We start from the raw sequence: 21,042 nt of genomic DNA, 5'->3' as shown, positions 1-21,042 counted from the left end.
ATCAAAATTTATTTTTCTGTGTCCTAGGTTCTCAGGGCCCAAATCTGAACTGGTTAAGCTCAAAAACAAATATTTAATATATTAAAGACCATTAGCAGCCAATTGTGACTTCGAGATCCTGCCATTTGCCCTCGCTTTTGAAAGGCTATCTACATAGATATGGAATGTCCACTAATAGGTGAGACTTTAGACTTCTCAGTGTCTATAGAGCTTAGCTGCAGTTATTTGACGTTACAGGTCTTCCCTCAGGCAAAAACATATGATGTCTATACTCTAGACCCTTGCCAGAAACTGTATCCTGGACTCTCTGTTACTAACAAAATGAGTATTTTGTTAAGTGATACTTTGAAATGGTTGTTTGGAAAATGTGCATTCCATCCACCTCTCTATAAACGATAGGAACTATTACTGAATCAAGATTTACCTTCAGGAAATCATTTCCTTAGACCAGATTGTTTTGAACTGTTTTGTTTGCTATACCAGTTAGCTTTCACTGGTTTAATGTTTTATCTAGGGACACCACAAAAAACAACCTTACAAAAAATATTACTGTGTTTGCTTAAAGAAATTTACCAAGATCACTGGCCATGTATGTCATCTATTTCCTTTTATAAAGTCCCACATGAGCTCTTTTGGGGGAACATAATTTGCTGCCTTGGATGAGGTAAGGTGAGTTTTATACACAGAATATGTGAGTCTTTGTTTTTGCTGTGGCTGCCAGAAGATGCGAAACCAAGTTCGTGACTTAACAGTATCTTCTTTTGTGTGGACATTTATGGTTTATCCAGTTGTGCTTCATTTCCCTCTGCCTCTAGCTTTGACCTTTTTTCCTAATCTTGATTTTTGTATTGTGTTATTTTATTTTACAATTTTGTGGTCTATATTTCCTTAGGTCACCTCAAATCCTTTATGAAATGAGGTAGTAGAACATAAGATTATAGTACACACATATAGACATGTATAATGTGGGTGTTATATCAAGGAGGGCTTATATAACTCAAAGGCAAAGCCAAAGATTGCAAATTTTAGGCACTATAACTGGCTAATAGGTCAAACAATATTTGCAGTTAACAGAGTGCTTCTTCCAATTACATGTCTTGGTGGGTGGAGATTGGTCTCTGATTTTCCCTTAGGAAGAGCAGTCCTGGATCTGAGCTGGATGGTGAAAAAGCAAGTTACCCAGAACTCAAGATTAAGGAATTCTAGTTCTGATCCTTTTACTAACTTGCTCTGGATCATTGGGTTAAATGCCTTAACTGGGTCTTAGCTTTCAATATCTGTAAAAAATGTATTTTTCATATTAAGATGTGTGTACTGTACAACAGTTTAATAAGAATTGCATTGATTTCTCAACTTTTCAGGAATGAAAGTCAACAGTATACTGATTTTAAGATACATTTCCATTTCAAAAAAGATATAAAATGTGAAAAAATAGATTTTTAAATGATGAAGGTACTTTCTTCACAGGGTTTTTTTTAGAGGTTTGTAAAGAAGATATTAAATAAAAATGTATATTGCAAATGATAAAATACAGGAAAAATTATGCAAGAAAAGGAATACATGGTGTTGATAATGCATCATTCTCTTTTTCCAAGTTCTGCATTTTAATTGTACCCTTTGAAGAAATTTAATCTTCCCTTTTAAAGATCTATCTTACAGATGAAGAAGCCACCTAAAGTGAATGAAATATAGAGTGCTACCTTGTAATTCCCTGTGAGCTTGTACTTTCTAGCAATCAAAAGTGTTCAGTGAGGATTTGGGTGCCTCTGAAGGCTTGGAGCATTCTGTCATCTCTATAGGATGTTGAAGACAGGGCCCCATCACTGCAGAGAGTTGGATGTGACCTTTATGTCCAGCTAAAATGCTTAGATGTAATTGCTCTTTTTGTTTTGAAACAAAAGTCTTTTTATGATGCCAGGATGGGGTTCCTTTATGGTTTACAGCATAATGAAACTCCTTTATAACTGAATGCACTGTGGGGAGAGATCTCTAAATGCATTTCCAGACCCTTCCCCAAGTATACTTTAGAACTTAATTTACTGAACATCTTGTTCCTGACTGTGAACTTCTAGAGGCCAGAAAAGAGGTATTTCGTTTTGTTTTGTTTCTGCCCCTTATATTATAGCTTAGACTGTGCAGACAAAGCAACCCTAATACATTCTTAGTAATTAATTTAAAAAACTGCAGTTTGTTTGTAATGGGTCAGGTTTGCCAAAGGAAACATTGTTTCCTTTCATTTACAGCACAATAAACCTATGGTATAGGTAACATTTTTATTTAAATGTGGAGAAACAGAGTCTCTGAAAGGTGAACTGATTTGTCTGAGTTCACACAGCTTGGAATTGGGGGGTCTGAGATGAAATCTATATCTATGGCTCCAAAAGCCATCCTTCTCTGAGGAGAACTGCAGAGTAGGAGGTAAGGGGGCTCCTAGGGTACCAGAGCCCCATATTTGCTGTAGATATGTTGGCTCTATTCTGAGAAGAACTACTGGATGTTGTGGTGGGCAATATGGTGGAATAAAGAGAAGAAAAATAATATTTATTGATCACATACTATACGCTAAAAAGTGTATTAGCTCTGTCATAGATGTTTTGTAATTTAATCTTCTCTATAAGTCTCAGAGATACCAATTCTTAATTCTCTTTTACAGAAGGAGAACTTGAATCTCAAAGAGGTTAAGTAACTTACCCAAAGCAAGATAGCTGGCAAGTATCATAGCCAGGATTCAAACCAAATGTTCATGATAACAAGGCCCAAGCTCATTCCACTACATAATGATGGAAAGGGACTGGAGAAATAGGGAAACAATTTCACACAGGCAAAATTGACCGGCAAAGACAAGAGGGAACAAGGAAGCATCATTCAATTTTTGAGAGATTTATTTTGGTTTCTAAGTTCCAGTTCATGTCAGCCCAAGAACAGTGGGTTCAGGACATTAAGACCAAAGCCTGTAGCTATTTGAGAATGTGTCTGAGATTTTGTAATCAAGGTGACCTTACTGCAGTTTAATTTAAAAGAGAACCAATGAACTTTAATAGCTGTATATGGGCCAGATATTACCCAGCCTTGCTTCATGCTGATCTAGTTAAGGTTTTTTCTGCCTGTCTGAAAAATAAAAATAAATAAATAAAACAGAGTTGTTTTGAAACTACTCTTTGTTTATGAGACAAGACACAAGATTCCTATTTTTCCTTACTTAAACACACATAAATAGTTACACAGGATTTCAAGGAAAAGGGAGGCAATGTTAGATTGGCCGATAGAAAGCAACACAAATGTCTTGCTCAGCACTGTGTCAAAGGAGCATTTCTGGAATCTTTGATAGCCAAGATTTCCTGCTGATTGAATGACCCCCAAGAAAGTGATCAACAGGGAGTGTTAAACACATTGCCCAGAAATTAACTGCTTTTTTAGTGCAGTCACTTCTACCATCTCTGCTGGGAACAGTAAATATTTCATTTATTCAGGGACTCTGGGCATTGCCATGGGTTAGAAGGTTTTCTTTTATGCTTGTATTGAATCTTCTGCCTACATTAACAATGTAGAAATCATTTGTCCAGGTAAGTCTCACGTGGGACATACATTACCTTAAATATATTGCATCATATAGTAGATGATTTTTTTTCCTCACCATTTTCTCAGAAGCTCTCATGAGTATCATGGCTCAAAGTAAAGCCATGGCAAAATCCAGAGGTTCTAACCTCTTTACTGATTCTGATGTTCTGTGTGATCTTGGAAAAGTCACTACCATCTCAATTCATTAACCTTGGCAAGAGGATAATGTAGGAGAAACTTTAGCCATTCTAAGCCCGTCAAGATGGAACAGAGGATCGAGTCCCCAGGGGCTGCTCTTAGGGACAGTGGCAAGAAGTGAAACTAGAAAACTCGATTGGAATCCATGTCATAGAGTAATTTTTGTCAGGAGGCCTGTCCTACCTTTATTTTTGTTGTAGCTTTTTCAATAGCACAGGCTGAGATTTGTATACATGTTATAAAATTAGGGAAATGAGGTATCTCCCAGTAACTTAAGACAATGGAAAAATAGGTTTTCTGAAGTTAAACTTAAAACAAAACTGATTGGGAAAGAGATATGGAAAATCATCCTTGAAAGTATCTTGAGATCCATTAAGACTGACTGAATAACAATATATTTAAAGAAGAATGTGTTGACCCATGGTGGGTGATAATCCTGTGCATCATAGAAAAGGGAGTTGTGCAGTAGTGCTGGGTGAGCCTCTGACGTGGAGGCTCTGACCTAGGTGCTCCTGTGGTATAAACCTGTTTTAGGAGCCAGGCAGGGGGGCTAATGGAGGGGGCCACTGTAATGTGAAGGTTCCAGTGAGGAAACAAAACTCGATCTAATAAGTCATTTTTTTGAAGATTTTATTTATTCATTTGAGACACAGAGATATATATATATATATAGAGAGAGAGAGAGAGAGAAGCAGGCTCCCCGCTGAGCCAGGAGCCCGATGTGGGGCTCGATCCCAGGACCCTGGGATCATGACCTGAGCCAAAGGCAGACGATTAACCATCTGAGCCACCCAGGCTCCCCTAATAAGTCATTTTGAATCATCACTTTGTGTCTGGTATGAAGGAGTGAGCTGATAGGGAGATGTTGTGAAACAGTGTAAAGACTATTTGACGAGCAAATATGACTTTAAACCAGAAGATCTTGGCTTTGAGCCAGCCTATTCCCCTATCTAGCTATGTAACTTTGTGCAAGTCACTTCACCTCTCTGATACTCAGTTTTCTGATGACTTGCCAGTCTCATATTTACCACTCTATGTCCCATTTTGCACTTTATCCTTCTAGATTGCTGGACTGCTTTTGTCAACACCATGTATTTTCCTATGCTGCCTCCCCTGCCCTCAGCTTAGAGTACCACCTAGGTTCCCTCAATTGCTCTCCACCACCTGGATTCCTTGTGCCTTCCAGGGTTAAGTGCGCAGTTGCCAATCTCTTGGTCACTGAACCTGACTGCCCCTGCCAGCTACCTCTACAGCTATAAGCTTTGATCTTAGAAACCTGTAAGGGTTTCTGAGGTCCCAGAATAGCTTGCACAAGTGATTGCTTAATTTCTCAGTGTTTCATTAGATAGCTGAAAGGATGTCATTTGAAGGAGAAAATACATGTAAATACTGTAGTTTTAGAGTCAGGAACAGTCTCAGTAGAGAGAAATGGTAGAAAGATATAGTTTGACATTCTTAATAATTACTATCATTAAGGAATGATTGAATTCCTTTATGAGGCAGTGAACTCCCTATCACTAAAGGTATTCAGTCAGAGAATGAGTGACTCCTAACCACAAAAAGGGGATTTTTGCCTTACTAGGAAGATCAGATTAGATGGTCTTTAAGGTCTACTCAACAAATGAGTAGGTTAGAAAGTGACAAATGACAGGACAGACAGAAGCAGACAGTTTCAGAGAAGAGCATCAGTGTTGACACATGCAACTAAAGATTATTAGGCCTGCATTTGTTTATTCATTCATTCATTCACCTTTTATTGGATGCATATTATGCTTCAGGCACAATACTATGTACTAGGGATTCAAGAGAAATGAGATGTAGTCCCAGCCCCCCAAAAAAGCATAAGCCAGGGATAAAAGACACATACATAGACAAATGGATATGATATAATGTGCTCAGTGATATAAAGGAAGGGCAAATTAAGTGTGGCATAGAGGAGAACATAAGGGAAAGAGAGAACAACTTCCTGTATAGATTGTGGATAGCTTCAGAGAGGAATTGGATCTTGAAACATGAGAGCCTTTAGCAGGATTAAAAATGGGAGGTGATCATGTATTTTCCAGGCAAAATAACAGCTTTAGCAAAGGCATTGGGATGTAAAAGAGCAAAGTATATTTGAGAAAAATAGAGAAGGTAAATGGGGTGAAGGAAAGGAAAAGCAGGCACTCAGGCTAAAAGGGGGGAAGGCAAGATTCTGCAGAAAGGCTTTAAACACCAGACTAATGTAATTTTTAGATTATAAATAATGTGACTAACACAGAGTGAACACGAAGACATTGTAGTTTCCTCCCTCTCTAGTTCTTCCTTCCTTGTGCTTGAATATCTAGGTGAGTTAGAACAAAGACTTTTTATCATTGTCCAAGGTCTGGCCAAGGTGCATGCTTACTTGACCTCCACACAAGAATTGTTCATCCTGGCTCTCTAGTTATCAACAGTGCAGAACCCTGTTAAGGAAGGGTATTATGTCGGAGGAGGTCACAAGGCTGGCACTCATTCTTAGTGAATTGGCTAAGGTCCCAGGGAGAGCTACGAAGGTTATTGCAAGGGGGTCCTACATCCAGATGTGGCTGTGCACTCACTGTATGTACATTGACCCATAGTATCTCTCACAAAAGATGTGGATTCAAATGGACATTGTTGCTTTTGTGATTAATAAAATGCAAATTCATTTGAAAATTTCACTGAATTAATTGTATCTTTTTGTTATTACGTAGTTCTTGAGTAAAAATACAAATATTATCATGTGAAAGTTTGAGGAAAGTTTTTTAACATTTGAAAGTTTCTCATCTTTTGCAAAAATTGGTAATGGTGGTTAACTGGGAGAGACAGGTTCAAACCCTGAATTTGCCACTCAGCTTTGCACTTTCCATATTGTACTGTAATTTACTATTAGTGTGAGTATCTCCTCCACTCTGGGCTTCTCAGAGTCTGAGACGGTCAAATGTCTTATTTCATCTTTATGTCTCTAGAATCTAGAACTGATGCTGGGCAAGTGAGGTCAATACATGCCTGCAGACCTCACATGCTGTGCACTGAATCTACTAGTCATATGGCCTTGGATACATTATGAACCTACCTTAGTTTCCTCAGAATAAATGAGAGCTAACACTACATTATGTTGAAGTGTTGTAAGAATAAGGAACAGTAGTGTATGTAAAAGGATCCAGTACAGAGTCTGACAAAATGCAGATGCTCAAACTCTTCTTATTTTCCCTTTCTCCTCTCCTAAGCATTTGATTAAGGGTGCTCATGACTTTTTGAAGTTACATTTTCATATTTGTACTTTGAAATCACTATCAATAGAGTGAGGAATAAGGAGCTTGGTGTGGGGGGGAGGGAGAGATTAGGGAATCAGCGAAAGGAGGTGATAATGGCCACAGGAAGGCAAGTTACAGAACTACTGAAGTAATATAGGTAAGAGGTTGTGAAGCTTGGACAAAGGCAGTGGAGATGAAGATGAAGAAGAGGACATAAAACCTGAAAAAATAATATTTTGGAGCAAATGTTTCTGAGAACAGTGCTTCACGGCAGTGGATTATTTTTCCTATGGTTTACATATAGGGAACACATTTTGTCTGGAGCTGGGCAAAGAGGGGGACCTGTCTGAAGAATTATTGAAGTTCTTTCTTAATGTTAGATATGGAGAGAGCTTCTGGGAAAGAGTGTAGAAACTGCGTAGTAGGAAGGGTTGGAAACACCATGAAGTCTTGGGAACAAAGGGAAATGAGTCCTGAGAAAGTTTAGGGATACTGGCATGGCCTTAACAGTTTATATACATCTGATATATTTAGACACAAAAGTACTGTCAACCAGAAAAAATAGAGAGCCTGTTCACTTTATGGTTCATCTTTGGGGAATTTTTTCTCCCATTGCACATGTAATAGAAGCTGCAGGAACTGCCCCTAATAGTGAGCATCTGATATGTGCAGGAGGAATATTTGTAAGCTGTTAAAAAGGCTTATCCTGAATTGGGTACCCTTTCACTCAGCCCAGGCCTTGATAGTCCTCCTCTTGTTTTCTACGTCATGTCTCCATTTGAAAAGTGATTTTGAAAAGTAACACACAAACTGATCAATCATGCAAACAAGGTAAAACTCCCATAGAGCACACAGAACAGAGATTATTTTTGTCTAGTTAGAATTTGCATATGCTGGAATATTTCTGACAGGTTCCTTGTGGCTCTCCTAAGAGAAAAAAAATCATGAATCTACAACTAAGTAGAAAATGAGGGAAGTTCAGGTAGAGAAAAAAAATGGAGCAAGGTTCTTTACTTTCTTAAATTTCTGTTATAACAGTTATGTGACAAAATGGTAGTGAATGATGGTGCTTCTTGCTGATATCTTCAGATAAATGAGAAAAAAATGACTCCCCTTTATCTTGATAGGAAAGAGGCTATGAATCACTTTTTCCCAACTTTCAAAAATGTTTCAACAACAAACATATTTGATATTGTCTTTATCCCTTCTCTACCCCTTCAGTGTCAAGTCTTTCATGTCAAGATCCCATTCTAATTTTTTTCCAAACAGGAAAAAGTGGTGTCTGAAATTAGTCTTGCTGCTATAAACATATTCCTCAATGTGTCTGGGCATGAGGATATGTGGGGAACCTCAGGAATTTGCCTGGTTGTAGAAAACTTTCTCCACCACAAACGACTGGACTTCTGCCTGTTTCAATGTCCAGCACTCTAATTTCCCATCAGGACTGGATAGGACTAGTGCTTAAGTCTGAATCCCAACTTGCTTTACTGGAGTTTTGACACCCATCTCAAGCCAATCCCATCCTCTAGAGAGGCAAAATCTTCTCTCTGCACTTCCCTCAATGAACTGGTCTCCCAGAATCTTTACTGACTGCTTTATTTTAGCTTTACCTGCTACTGGGATCCCATATCCATGCCACTTGCTTGTCACATTGGGTCCCTGGGGCAAAAGTCTGCCTCAGTCACGTTGACCCCACCTTGGCATTGTGCACGGGATGATAAGCAGGGAACTAGGTTATTCCCCAATCCCTTTCCTCTTATTCTTTGTCCCCTCACTCTCCACTGGCATCACCCAAGTTCTTTGCCAAACATATTATGAGTCTTACCATACACCAGTCATCTTGGATATACCCCTATCACCATAATTTCGTACACTGTATTGTTTGTTTATGTGTCTATCTCCCCAACTAGTCTTGAACTCTGAATACAGACTCTTATTTATTTCTGTGCTTTCACAAAAAAATAGGACCTTAATACATGATTGTTAAGCTGAGTTGAATTTAGAAGCTTTATTTAAAATGCTTGGTGTAAATGTAAATGAAAACTAAGCTCTTGAGGGGTCATACCTAGGCTGGGACATAGGGACCTATCTCCTATGGTTGGCTGTACCAGATGATCAGAGCCTGTTGTGTCTGATCTGGAGAGAACACCTTAGGATGCCGATCTAGAGTGAGCCCTGTGGATTACAGAAGACAGAGAATATTTCTACAGAGGTATAGACACTGATCTTTCCAGATCTAAAATTGCTTAGTTCACTCAAAGTTTCAAGGTGCTTGAGTTTCCAAAATACATTTTGGAAAGACATCTACTGGGGGTCTTGGAAAGTATCTCCCACCACCCCCACCTTGGATAAGGGAGGACTAGTTTATAATTCAGGGTTTTCTTAAAACTTTTAGCTTTCCTGTCTAGGGGCTAGTGGCTTGTTTAAACATTTGGTTTTAGTTGGCAGACATCAAGTTATCTGTTCTCTATTCTAGATGGCCAGTATAGTTTCTGGAAGATTGAATGCCAGAATTGGCAATACCAATGTTAAAATTTAACCATAGGTTATCTGATATGGTGTAATAATATCCTCTCCAAAGACCACTTGTTTGTGAAACTCTTGATATGCTCCTGCTTTGTTGAATGGCAACTATTGGGACAAATCTAGAAGGATGTCTTCTGTATTTAGTGTAGAGCTCAGGGTGTTAATTGTCACCCTCTCTTTTGCACATTGAGAGAAAAATTTCCTCTTCTTCCTGATCCCCAATGTAATTTTTTCTGAGCTGCTTTGTATCTGTATTTCAATTATGAATGGAGAAAAGGCCATGTCTTAGAAACAGATTTGTGTCCATGTTTGGAATACATCACTTACAAGTTGTGTGAATAGGGGAAGCCAATAAAAATTATTGAATTTTAGTTTCATCATCTGTAAAATGGGGATCAAAGTAGTTACTTTGCAGGTTTCTGGTGATGATCAAGTGACATAATACATGTAAAGCTCCTAGTCCAGGACTAAGCATAGTAGTCATGTAGCAAATAGTAGCTGCCAGGGTGAAGATGATGATGATGATCTGTAAAACTGGGTAGTTCAAACCTACTTCAAATGGTTGTTGTGGGACAATAGCTTTGAAAATTGTAAAATGCTATATAAACGTAAGTTATTATTTAAATTGCTACATCTATGTTCATAGAACAGTCCCTACATGCTTCTATTATAAGAGTATTATAAGAGTTATTACATTACATAGTAGTTCACTTTTTACTTGCCTGATTCCCCTACTACATTGACAGCTTCTTTCATGGGTGGGGACGGCTGTGTCACAGATAATCAGTAAATGTTTGATAAGTAATTAAGAAAGTTTAATGTTTCCCTTCAAACAGCAACAGCAATAACAGCAACTACTACTAATATTACTATTTGTTGAATTTTTCTAGTGACCCAAGATAATGCTAGGCATTTTCACATATATTTAATTTTCATAAAAAACCTTGTAATATGAGCATTATTATCCCTGTTTTACAGATAAAATAAGCACACAGTAAGCACAACTAGTTAATTTCCCTCATACCCTTTTTCCTTTTTTTTTTGGCTTTTGTCAAAAGTAAATTTCAGTCTATTCATTTTGTCAGTTCCGCGAAATTTGGAAATTGTGGGTTGGTTGTGAATGAATGAGAACTGTCTTTTTTAACTCAACTGCACATTTCTATAATTGAAATATTTTCCCAAGACATAAATGGAAAATAAGAGAGACATTTCAAAAAGAGTATGATAATTCTATGAGAGCAGTAGAAGGGCTACTAATAAAAACAATGGGCATTTTAAAAGCAATTACATGGATTAAATAGAATATTGTTGTTTTTTGTCCCGGAGAGACATCTTGCCTTTGTGCTGGGGATGCACTTGGGCCAAAAGCAGGATACTGTTTGACAGGGTACTTGGAAATGATAGGTAGAAAATTCATTTTCTAAAGAGGAAATGGCAACATCTGGAAGGAAAAAAAATATTAAGTTCCTACTTCCAGGGCCCTATTAGAAACAAAGGAGTGTAAAATAGCATTTTCAGGGTGGAAAAGCAATACACTTTCAAATAATTTTAGCAAGAGAAAGCTGGAGCAAAAGAAAGGGTAGAATTATAACCAGATAGGACTTGCAGCAGGGCTAGGTAGAGTCTATTATTTGTTTAGAGGATTTTCTGGGTCCACCTCATGTTCAGTATTTGTGGAAGTTCATCCAAAGATATTTCATGAGGGAATGGGTAGCATTTATATTCATTAAGCCAGCATCAACAATATGAATTTTGCCCATGATTTTGGGGGAGATTTAAAATGATTAATGCATCTTCAGTAGTAGGAATGGGGGACTTTCTAAAACATCTTATCTTTATCTAATAAGGCCTCCTGAGGATACAAAAGCTTATTAAGGCATGCAGAAAATTTTGAGGCAGTTTATTAAAAACACATTTGCACCAATTTTCAAAATGTGCTGCTATTGTTTGTGGAAGCTGAGATCGAGGATGCCTCTTTAGGAATGTGTATGGAAATGGGATACATAAAAATCCCCTGTTTAAAAAGGCAAGTGACACATGCTCCTCTGAGTATATTGGGACATAGGCTTTAGAATCAGTCTTGCAATCAAATCCTGGTGCAACTTAGTAGCTATAAGACCTGAGGCAGATACTTCACTTTGTCCACACACAAATTAGGATAACAATATCTAATTCCTGCTTTTTTTCAAAGAGATTAAATGAGATCATGTATACATAATGATGCTAAGCCTGGGAGTCTGGGCATGATAAATACTTAATAAAAAAGTAGCTTAATCTAGGCAGCTAGCCAGCACAGTCTGAATAATGATCTGGGGGAAAAAAAAAGTTGTCTGGAAACCTGTGGATGAGTGTGGGCTTCTGCCACAGATCTGGCCCCCTAACCTATCTCTTTCTCTTTCATTTCCTTCTTGGACATAAGTGTAGGTCACTCTTTGCTTAATAACTATTTATTGAGCACATCCTTTGTTTTAGGTTCTGAGATACATTGGGAATGCCAGGTACTCTCATGAAGTTTATCCTCTTACATGGATTATTGTACCAGCCTTCTTATTGATTTCCTTGCCTTCAATTTCTCCCCTTCAAATCTATTCTCCATGTACTGTTAGTATGAGTTACCCAAAACACAAATCATGTCATATTGATCCCTTTCCAAAAACATGCCAGTGTTTTTCTTCACCTGTAGAATTAAATTTCCTATTTGTAGACATGATAGTCAAGGTCTTCAGCTTGTTCCCAGCTGACCCCTTCTGCTTCCTCTCTAACCAGTTTTCATCTCACAATCCTCACTGGGCAACCTGCCTTTCCCTGGTCATGCCTTGCACTGTCAGTAATCTTACCTCTCAAATTACTCATTACCAGACTAGGCTAGGCTTTGCTGTTCTCTTAATATATAACATCCTTTATTAGTACTTCCACTATTAAATATATTTTGCTGTATCAGTAGAAATAGTGCTGAGGGACTATAGAATGAGGGAGAAGATCCTGCTCCACCCTTCCCACACTGGACTTTGGTATCCGCATCTGGGGTTTTTATTGTAAACCTGATGTTGACAGAGGTCCAGTGGAGAATAACTAGAATCGGGAGTAGAAATATTTTCTTTAACCAAAATATGGTTCAAGAAAAAAATTAAATCTGCACAGATAGAAAGTTACTATTTCATCCATATAGTTCCTTTGCTCCTTGACTTAAAAATATGATCTAAGTTTCATTTCAAACTCATTTACCTGATATGATCTAAGATTGAAATGATAATATGTTTCACTTCTTAACCAGGTCAGAAATAACCAAAGTTAATTTTATAATTATTTGTTTGAGTTGTTTCAAATATTAAACTAATGGAACATTTTAATTTACTGGAATACATGTGTTAGTAGTGCTGGATTAAATGGTTTCCAAGGTCCCAGGCAACTTTCCAAGGTTCCCATGGTTGAACTCACTGCTTTTGTTTTTCATATGTCCTGGCATTCCTCCTACTAGGACTATCTGCTCAGTTGTTCTACCCAACACTGACTCACTCTTGGCTTCTGGTTATGAAGATTCTTTTCATCTGGTTTTCTTGGAAAATAGCTTCAGGGTTGGGAGGTTGTATTTGTGAATGTGCGTGCCTGCACACATGTGTGAATCCAACAAGAGCTGAGTTCTGACATACCACGAATAAGTTTCTCTCCTTAGAAGCCAAATCAGATATGACCCCATTCTGGGTTTCTTTGAAAACAATGATTTGAATTAATTTTATTTTTATAGCTAAAGTAAGTGTGCTCGTTGCTTATAAAATAAGCAACCCTGTGGGACAAATGCACTGTGGTAATATAAGAAGAGAAAGGTCTCCAGCAATGATGCCAAATTCTTGGAAACATTTTAGGCAGCAACCAAGCATGCATCTTCTGAGACAGGCATCATGTGTCCTCAAAAGGAGCAACTTGTCCTATAAAATCTGTCTTGAATTCCTCAAATATTCAGCTCCTCAGTTCCTGTTGTCTGAGAACTGCCTGCAAGGCTATAGAAGATGGTGTGTATGTGTGTGTATGGGGAGGAGCGGCCGTGATAGTGGAACAGGGATGATATAGGCTAGAACTTAAGGTGTCAGCCAAGGCAGACTGAAGACGTGACATCACCTGAAAGGAGAATCAAAATCATCAGAATTATTATTGAAGAGAAATAAATTATTAGTGAGGCATTATAACTTAGGGGGAAAAGCATGGGCTTTCAAGTCAGAGAGATGATCTCTTCTGAAACCTGGCTCCACCACTTTCTACTTGTATGATTTTGTGCAAAGTACAGAATTTCTTCTAGCCTGTGTCCTCACCTGCAGAAGAGAGTTAGCGTGTATATGATAATCTAAAAATTAAACTGAGTACACATACTCAGAAGAAACCATGGAGCAAACTAGAGCTTTGTTATCATAGTTATAATGGTAGTAGAATGAGAAGTAAGAGAGAGGGAAGGTTAACATACAGTGAAAGAAAACATCAAGAGCATACATGACCAAGTCAGTGGCCAAGAGAGTCAAGACTAGGAAAGGGCAAGAAGAGGCTCCGTGAATGGTTAGTGTATGTGTAAAGAGGCTTCTTTTGTGTTTTCTGGCTCTTGTTTGGCATAGGAGCATGAACTTAATGGAGAACCATCTGGCTTTTGATCTCTCTCAAAGGAGCATCATTCTGCCTTTTGAGCTGCCTTTCCAATTCTGTCTTTTTAGTCAATCTGTTAAATCATTGGTTATATAGCATGGGGTAAGAGAATTTGGATACTGACACTCATAGACCTCACTCTAACGGGGTCCAGCTAGAATGTTCCAACAACGATGTCATCAGGCACACCTGTATTACAGCTCACCCCTACCCAGAGCTTCCTGAGACATTTCCTCATCTTTTTTTTCATTGGATTGGGCCTCCTTGGATAACAACACCTGCAGGACCCAGGCCAGAATTTTATTTTCTCTAAGGAATAGTGCATTAAGCTTCGGGTCATCAGTTCTCCATGGACTGGGGAGAAAGAGGGAGGGAAAAATCCTTCAAATAAGTTTGTTCCCCACTTCCTATTCCACTTTCTGGAAGGTTCCTGCTTCCTCCCTTTCCTTTCCACCCAAAGTCTGATACTCAGAATGTTATCTGTAAATTTTTTTTACCCATCAATCCTAGTTCTCCTTGGGGGTTATTATTTTTCTAATTCTTTCTACTCTTTTCAGAATATACTGAACCCAGATATGGATGCCAAAGTCCTAAAGCCTACTCACTAGGGGAAGGGTGGAGCAGAACCTTCATTTTCTTCATTCTAGACACTCAATTTATATTAATGCAGCAAAAGAATATGTATAAGGGAAGTGTTGGGGAAGGGGGTTGTGTTTGGGAAGGGTCAAAGCCTTAATTGCAGAAATCAAAAATAGACATGAGGAAAAGAACAGTTAAGAAAAGTAGACAATAGAAGAAGTAATAATAATGATGATAATAACTGTAACTGACTTTGTGTTCCTAAGGCTCTTCCCTCTCACAGGGCCATCCTAGGGGTCAGAGGTTTCCTAAATCTCAGAACCAGTTGCTAGAATTCAATGCATTTACTCTGGTCTCCTTTAAGAGAGCAAGGCCTAAGATACAGGAACAGAAAAGCTCATTATGAACTCCAGAAATTTCTCCTTCCCCAAAAAACATGTAGGTATACCCCTCTGTCCAGTGGTTCTCAACTATTCCTTGACTGCTTCTCTCAACCCATGTACTGAAGTAATCTGTACACTTCTCTGAACTGGGCCTGTTTTCTCCTTCCTTTGGTTAATGCCAAAACTTACTTCCTAAATCTTCCTTCTCATTCCCTTTGTCTAAGGCTGAAATGGCCTCTCCATTCTGCCAAATTAACTTTATTTTCCTAGTAGCTTTGCTTCATAGCTAAATCAGAGCAAGGACTGGGAGAGAACTGGAAGTTTAACCTGATGTTAAGGTATAAGGACTTGGAGGTTTGTGGAGATCCAGGTATTCAGTCATTACATCATCAGAGCAATGAGTATATCTGTGAAGGGATTTTCCATCTATGAGGTATTTTTTCCAAAACTTTGCTTATTTATAATTTTATATTATATTAGTATTATTCAGTAGATATATATGTAACATAAAATATAATTTGTGAAAGGAAGCATTAAAGGGCTTTTAGGGTTACCTAGTACAAACCCCTTTGTTTTTCAGACAAGGAATCTAAGCCTACAGGGGAACTGTGACTCATCCAAGATAATACCACTAGGACAAGGTGGAATTGGGGCTTTTGCCAGGGTCTCTTGACTCCCAGTCCAACAACCTTATATACAGGAATCCTACCTCAACTCCTACCCCACTTTTCTATTGAGACTGATCCTGGGGGCAGAAGCAATATAGAATGTTCACACTGCACATACCTAAGGCTTGTTTACCCATGCAATCAGAGGAAGTAGTACACTCAGTTTCTACAGAGTTGAAGTGTTTTCCAGAGTCTAGGAGGAACAAGACAGTTAAGTGAGAATCAATAGCAACTAAATATAGATGGATGGAGGTTGTTTAAGGGACACAGGGAACAATGAAGAAGAGGAGCAGCCTTATTTACAAAGGAAAAATTCTATGCTGCCTTCTTCTGTGTCCTTGAAAGAGGAAATAGGGAACTTCTGGGGAGTCACTGTGGCAATAAATTAAAGCTATGTAGGGAAGCAAGAAGAAGTGAATTTTCAGGAGGCTATTCAATCAAAGCCCTAGCTCTAAAAGGAGCTAAGAGGCACAGGAAAGATAGAGTTGCTCTGTCCCATGGTTTATATGCCAAAAGCATGATGCTCAGAGCATGGAAGAACAAGTCCAAACATGGACAGTAGTCCAGTCCTTCTCTCCAAGTAGTTGTGTCCAGAAAGAAGAAAAAAGTCGTGCAATAAAGTATCAGGAGACAAAAGCTCTGCCACTCATTAGCTATGTGAAGCAATCATTTTGCTTCTCTGAGTCTATAGGTACCATTAGAAAAGCTGTACGGATGGGAGTTCCAGTGGTGATGAGTGCCCATATCTGAATAGCACTTACAGCTCACCAAACACTGTGACATGTTCCCAAGTATCTGTTCAGGAGATTTGGAGTCAAGGGACCTAGAATCACATCGTGTCTGTCACAAAATGTAAGTGAGTAATTGTCCTTATCTATAAAACATGGAATTTAGGGAGGATCAAATAAGAGAAAAATGTGAAGGTGTGTTATATATTATGAAGTATAAAATGTAAATGCTTATTGTTAGTATACTCTCATAATAACTTTTATTGTCATTTGTGTTATCTTGAGACAACATTATCCAGAAAAGAGGGTCTTAACAGTGTATGAGAGCAGATTCTGTTTCACAAAGTCCTTGAATTTCCTGAAATTTTATCTATAGTTTTGAGTGTAAATATCAGCATTTCAGAGGAGTCTGTGATCAAAAAAAAAAGAGTTAAGTATTTGATTTAACAGAGATTTGCAGCCTTTTATTCTGACCTTAACACCTAAGGGATGTGATGGCAGTATAGAGATTCACTATAGCCTTGGAATTGGGGCAAATGAGCTTGGGAGAGGCTATTAGAGGATAATCACTAGGGAAAAAAGGTCATGTGTTATTTGAAAAAGTCACCCCAAATCTTCAAATATGTCCCTTTCTTGGTGTCCTATTTCTCCTAGCTTTCATCCCTTAGAAATCACTGAAAAAGTATATGGATCTTGGTTCATCTTTTTTTTAAATTTTTTTAATTTAAATTTAATTTAATTAACATATACTGTATTATTAGTTTCAGAGGTACAGTTCAGTAATTCATCAGTTGCATATAACACCCCGTGCTCATTACATCATGTGCACTCTTTTTTTTTTTAATTTTATTTATTTATTTGACAGAGAGAGACACAGTGAGAGAGAGAACACAAGCAGGGGGAGTGGGAGAGGGAGAAGCAGGCTTCCCGCGGAGCAGGGAGCCCGATGCGGGGCTCGATCCCAGGGCCCCGGGATCATGACCTGAGCCGAAGGCAGACGCTTAACGACTGAGCCACCCAGGCGCCCCCATCGTGTGCCCTCTTAATGCCCATCACCCAATTACTCCATCCCCCTACCCACTTCCCCTCCAGCAACCTTCAGTTTGTTTCCTATAGTTAAGAGTCTCATGATTTGCCTCCCTCTCTGTTTTCATCTTATTGGTTCATCTTTAATTAGTTTCAGTCCACTGAATTCTGGCTGTTATTCTTACCTCTATACTGAATCTGCTTTTGCTAGTTTACTGAAGACCTCTTAATTGCCATGTTACCAACTACAGGGGACATTTTTTTTTCAGTTCCTGTAAAAACTCTGGAGTTGGACACTTTTTGTCATTGCTCTCTCAACATTTTTTTATTGTTGGACTTCATGACAATACATTCTTATGGCTTTTCTCCTATGCTTCCATTACTTCATTATTGCCCTTTTTTTTTTTTTATTTCAAGATACTTTATTTTTAAAACAGGTCACAACACTAAGCTTCCGGCCCGCCCGGCCAGTGTTCAAGCTACAAACGCTTGCTCAGCAGCGGGGGGGGGGGGGGGGGGGGGGGGGGCACGCCTTAGTAGCATGTTTGAAAACTGAATAAAAATCCATATAAAACAAATATTCAAATAGTTTCCATAGGAACACAGATAAGTGACCCCATCTCCTAGTCTTCCATACTGTTGCATCTGTGCCAACCCTACTTACAGACATTTCAAAACTAGCAAGAATTAAGTTAAACGGTCCCCCCAAGTCCCCCAATTCAAGCTAAACTCGAAGGTAACAGCTACAGGAGTGGCACCTACACGTTGATACTGGCGGAGGCACAGGCGGCCGGGGGGGGGGGGGGGGCGCTTCAGCCCGCTCTCCCAGGCACAGGACACAGGCAGGGTGCTGACGTCCTGCTCTGCCACTTCGGCCGGGAAGTCATGGTTCTGGATCTGCTGCATCAGTTGCCATGTCGGCCCCAACATCACATAGCAGATAGTGGGCCTCTGGAACCCATTGAAAGTAGAAGCAGCAGCAACCGTGTAAGCACCCATGTTTTCAAAGACCATCCAATCGCCCACGTGCATCTCGGGCAAGTCGCAGCGCTCGACAATGCGATCCAGGCCATCACATGTTGGTCCCCATATGCTGGTTGAATAGTACTTCTCATCTGGTTTGGATCTCTTCTGCAGGAGGGGCTTCACATGGGCATGATCATAGAGGATGCAATTAAACGATCCATACACTCCATCGTTCATATAATACATAAGGGTTTGTTCACTCGACTCATCTTCATCATCAGAACCTGTCTGTTCCTTTAATACGAGTTTTTTTGGCAATGATGTTAACAGCGAGCGTGAAGGCTGAGGCAACGTAGTATCTGCCGGGCTCCGCTATGATTCGCACCCCCGAGTCGGCCGGGAAGTACTTGTCCAGGGCTGGGTTGATCACACTGGTGATCTCTTCAAATTTAAGCTTTACATCCTCAGATCCAGGAAAGCCATCACCGATATCAAGCAGATACATGTTGAAACCAACCTCAGCTCCCATGTCAAAGACACAGCGGGCATCAGAGATGGCTTGCACAAAGGTCTCAGGATCCGTGCAGCCACTTCCCACGTGGAAGCTGACACCAATGACATCAATATTTAGCTCTCTCGCCCGTTCCAAAAGAAGCCTGCTGATTTTGAGTGTGGCACCAAATTTAACACTGAGGCGACAGACTGCTTTGGAATCATCGGCGGCAGTCCGCAAAACCAACTTTGCCTTTGGATGCGCCCTGGCAACTTTCATCAATTCAACTTCACCAGCAAAAGTCATCATCTGGACTACGTTATTGGCAGCATACTTAATCTGAGACACTTGTTTACAAGGATTTGCATAGATAATCCTCTCTGGAGACACCCCAAGACTTTGTACCAACCCTATCTCGGTCTTGCTGGCACAGTCAAATCCTGTCCCAATGGTAGCAAGGGTCTTCACTATGGTTCTGCTATCATTGCATTTGACTGCATAAAAAGGGGTGACCCGAGGAAGAGCTTTTAACCATCTCAGATGTTTCTTTAAAATGTCTCCCAGGTGGGCGACATAGAAGGCATCCTTATCAGAAGACGAAACTTCATTAATTTTTTGGTCCAGAATATCCTTGGCAGTAAAGCCTTCATCGAGGAAATGGCAGTCTAAATCTGCATTACTAAAGTTGTTCATGGTTTCTTGAAGTTCCTCCAAAATGTAACAAAATGGAAAACTAAGAGATGGAATTTAAACAAATTATTGCCAGTTTCTCACAAAGGCAATTCTCTGGAATTCCAAGTCCCGCTGAAGATGCGTGTGCCCTCAGGTGCAGCAGTGGAAATGTTCTGATAAACAGAATTTGCTAGTCTACCTTAGAACGCACGGGCGCCGCGGGCCAGCCCGGTGGAGATGCCGTCCCCGAGAGCGCAGGACCGCCGGCAGCCCCGCCGCCCCCGTCAGCCGGCCTCCCGCCGCCTCGCTCCCTCCCGCGGAGCACCGCCGCCCGAGGTGGCGGCGGAGCTCTGGCAGAGGGGCAGAGGCGGCGGAGGCTGAGGGGACTGACCTCTTTTTTATAAATTCTCTTCCTCTATCTTCTCCTTAAGTGTGGATGTTCCCTAAGTTTTTGTTCTTGACTTACTGTTCTCTTTACTCAACCCTTATCCTCAAATTTTATCATCTTTCATCATTTCAGTGCCATTTATATGTGGTTTATTCTAGAGTCTACTTTTTTTTTACCTTTTTTATTAACATATAATGTATTATTTGTTTCAGGGGTACAGGTCTGTGATTCATCAGTCTTACATAATTCATAGCGCTCACCATAGTACATACCCTCCCCTTCCCCAATGTCTATTTTCTTCTAACTGGATCTCTTGAGCTCCAGGCCCATGTATCCAAATTTCTGTCAGATGTTAATACTACAATACATTGCATGTTACCTTCAACATATCCAAAACACAACTCAATAACTTGTTATGATGAGCACTGGGTGTTATATGTAAGTTATGAAATCATTAAATTCTACTCCTGAGACCAATATTACACTATATACTAACTAGAATTTAAATAAAAATTTGGAAGAAGAAAAAGAATTAATCTTGACTTTACAAAAAAACAATGATTTTATGAATTTTAAAATATATTTATAACAAAAATTCATGATAATAATGTAAAAAGATAACTTTATATCGAATCTGTTCTTCCTCTTTCAGTGTTCTCTGCCTGATTTTTTTCACCACTCTCCACACAAACAATCAAAATGTGCCTTTAGCTTCTCTTTTAGATTCACATCTGAATTATCAAGTCTGCTAAATTTGTCTTCTAAGTATTTCTTAATCTGTCTGATCCTACTTAATCATACCGCCATTAGACCAGATCTCTTACTATCTCTCATCTGGATGTTGACTGTCCACCTTTGCCACATTTGCCCCCATATCGTGGCTATGGGACAGACAAGGATGCAACTCTGAGAAGGGGCAGGGCAGCAAGCAGAGTGATAAATGTTCATGACAAAGAACAGGGAGGATGAAG

At 39.4% G+C, this 21,042-nt stretch overlaps 2 protein-coding genes across 2 annotated transcripts in view; one reads left to right on the top strand and one right to left on the bottom strand.

Annotated features, from left to right (window-relative positions):
* Window positions 1-21,042, top strand: part of LOC113933182 (BEN domain-containing protein 5) — a 1,542,215-nt gene that overhangs the window by 823,544 nt on the left and 697,629 nt on the right. The gene's annotated exons all lie outside the window — the stretch shown is intronic.
* LOC113933206 (ornithine decarboxylase-like) lies at window positions 18,311-19,872 on the bottom strand. The gene is given in 3 exon segments (XM_035727242.1): window positions 18,311-18,358; window positions 18,360-18,830; window positions 18,832-19,872. Coding segments are annotated over 3 exon segments (1,392 nt in total). The 5' UTR covers window positions 19,705-19,872.

Source organism: Zalophus californianus, chromosome 4, assembly GCF_009762305.2.
Source record: "Zalophus californianus isolate mZalCal1 chromosome 4, mZalCal1.pri.v2, whole genome shotgun sequence".
Classification (NCBI taxonomy): domain Eukaryota; kingdom Metazoa; phylum Chordata; class Mammalia; order Carnivora; family Otariidae; genus Zalophus; species Zalophus californianus.
The sequence above is the reverse complement of the archived record's forward strand: the minus strand, read 5'-3'. Positions and strand labels throughout refer to the sequence as shown.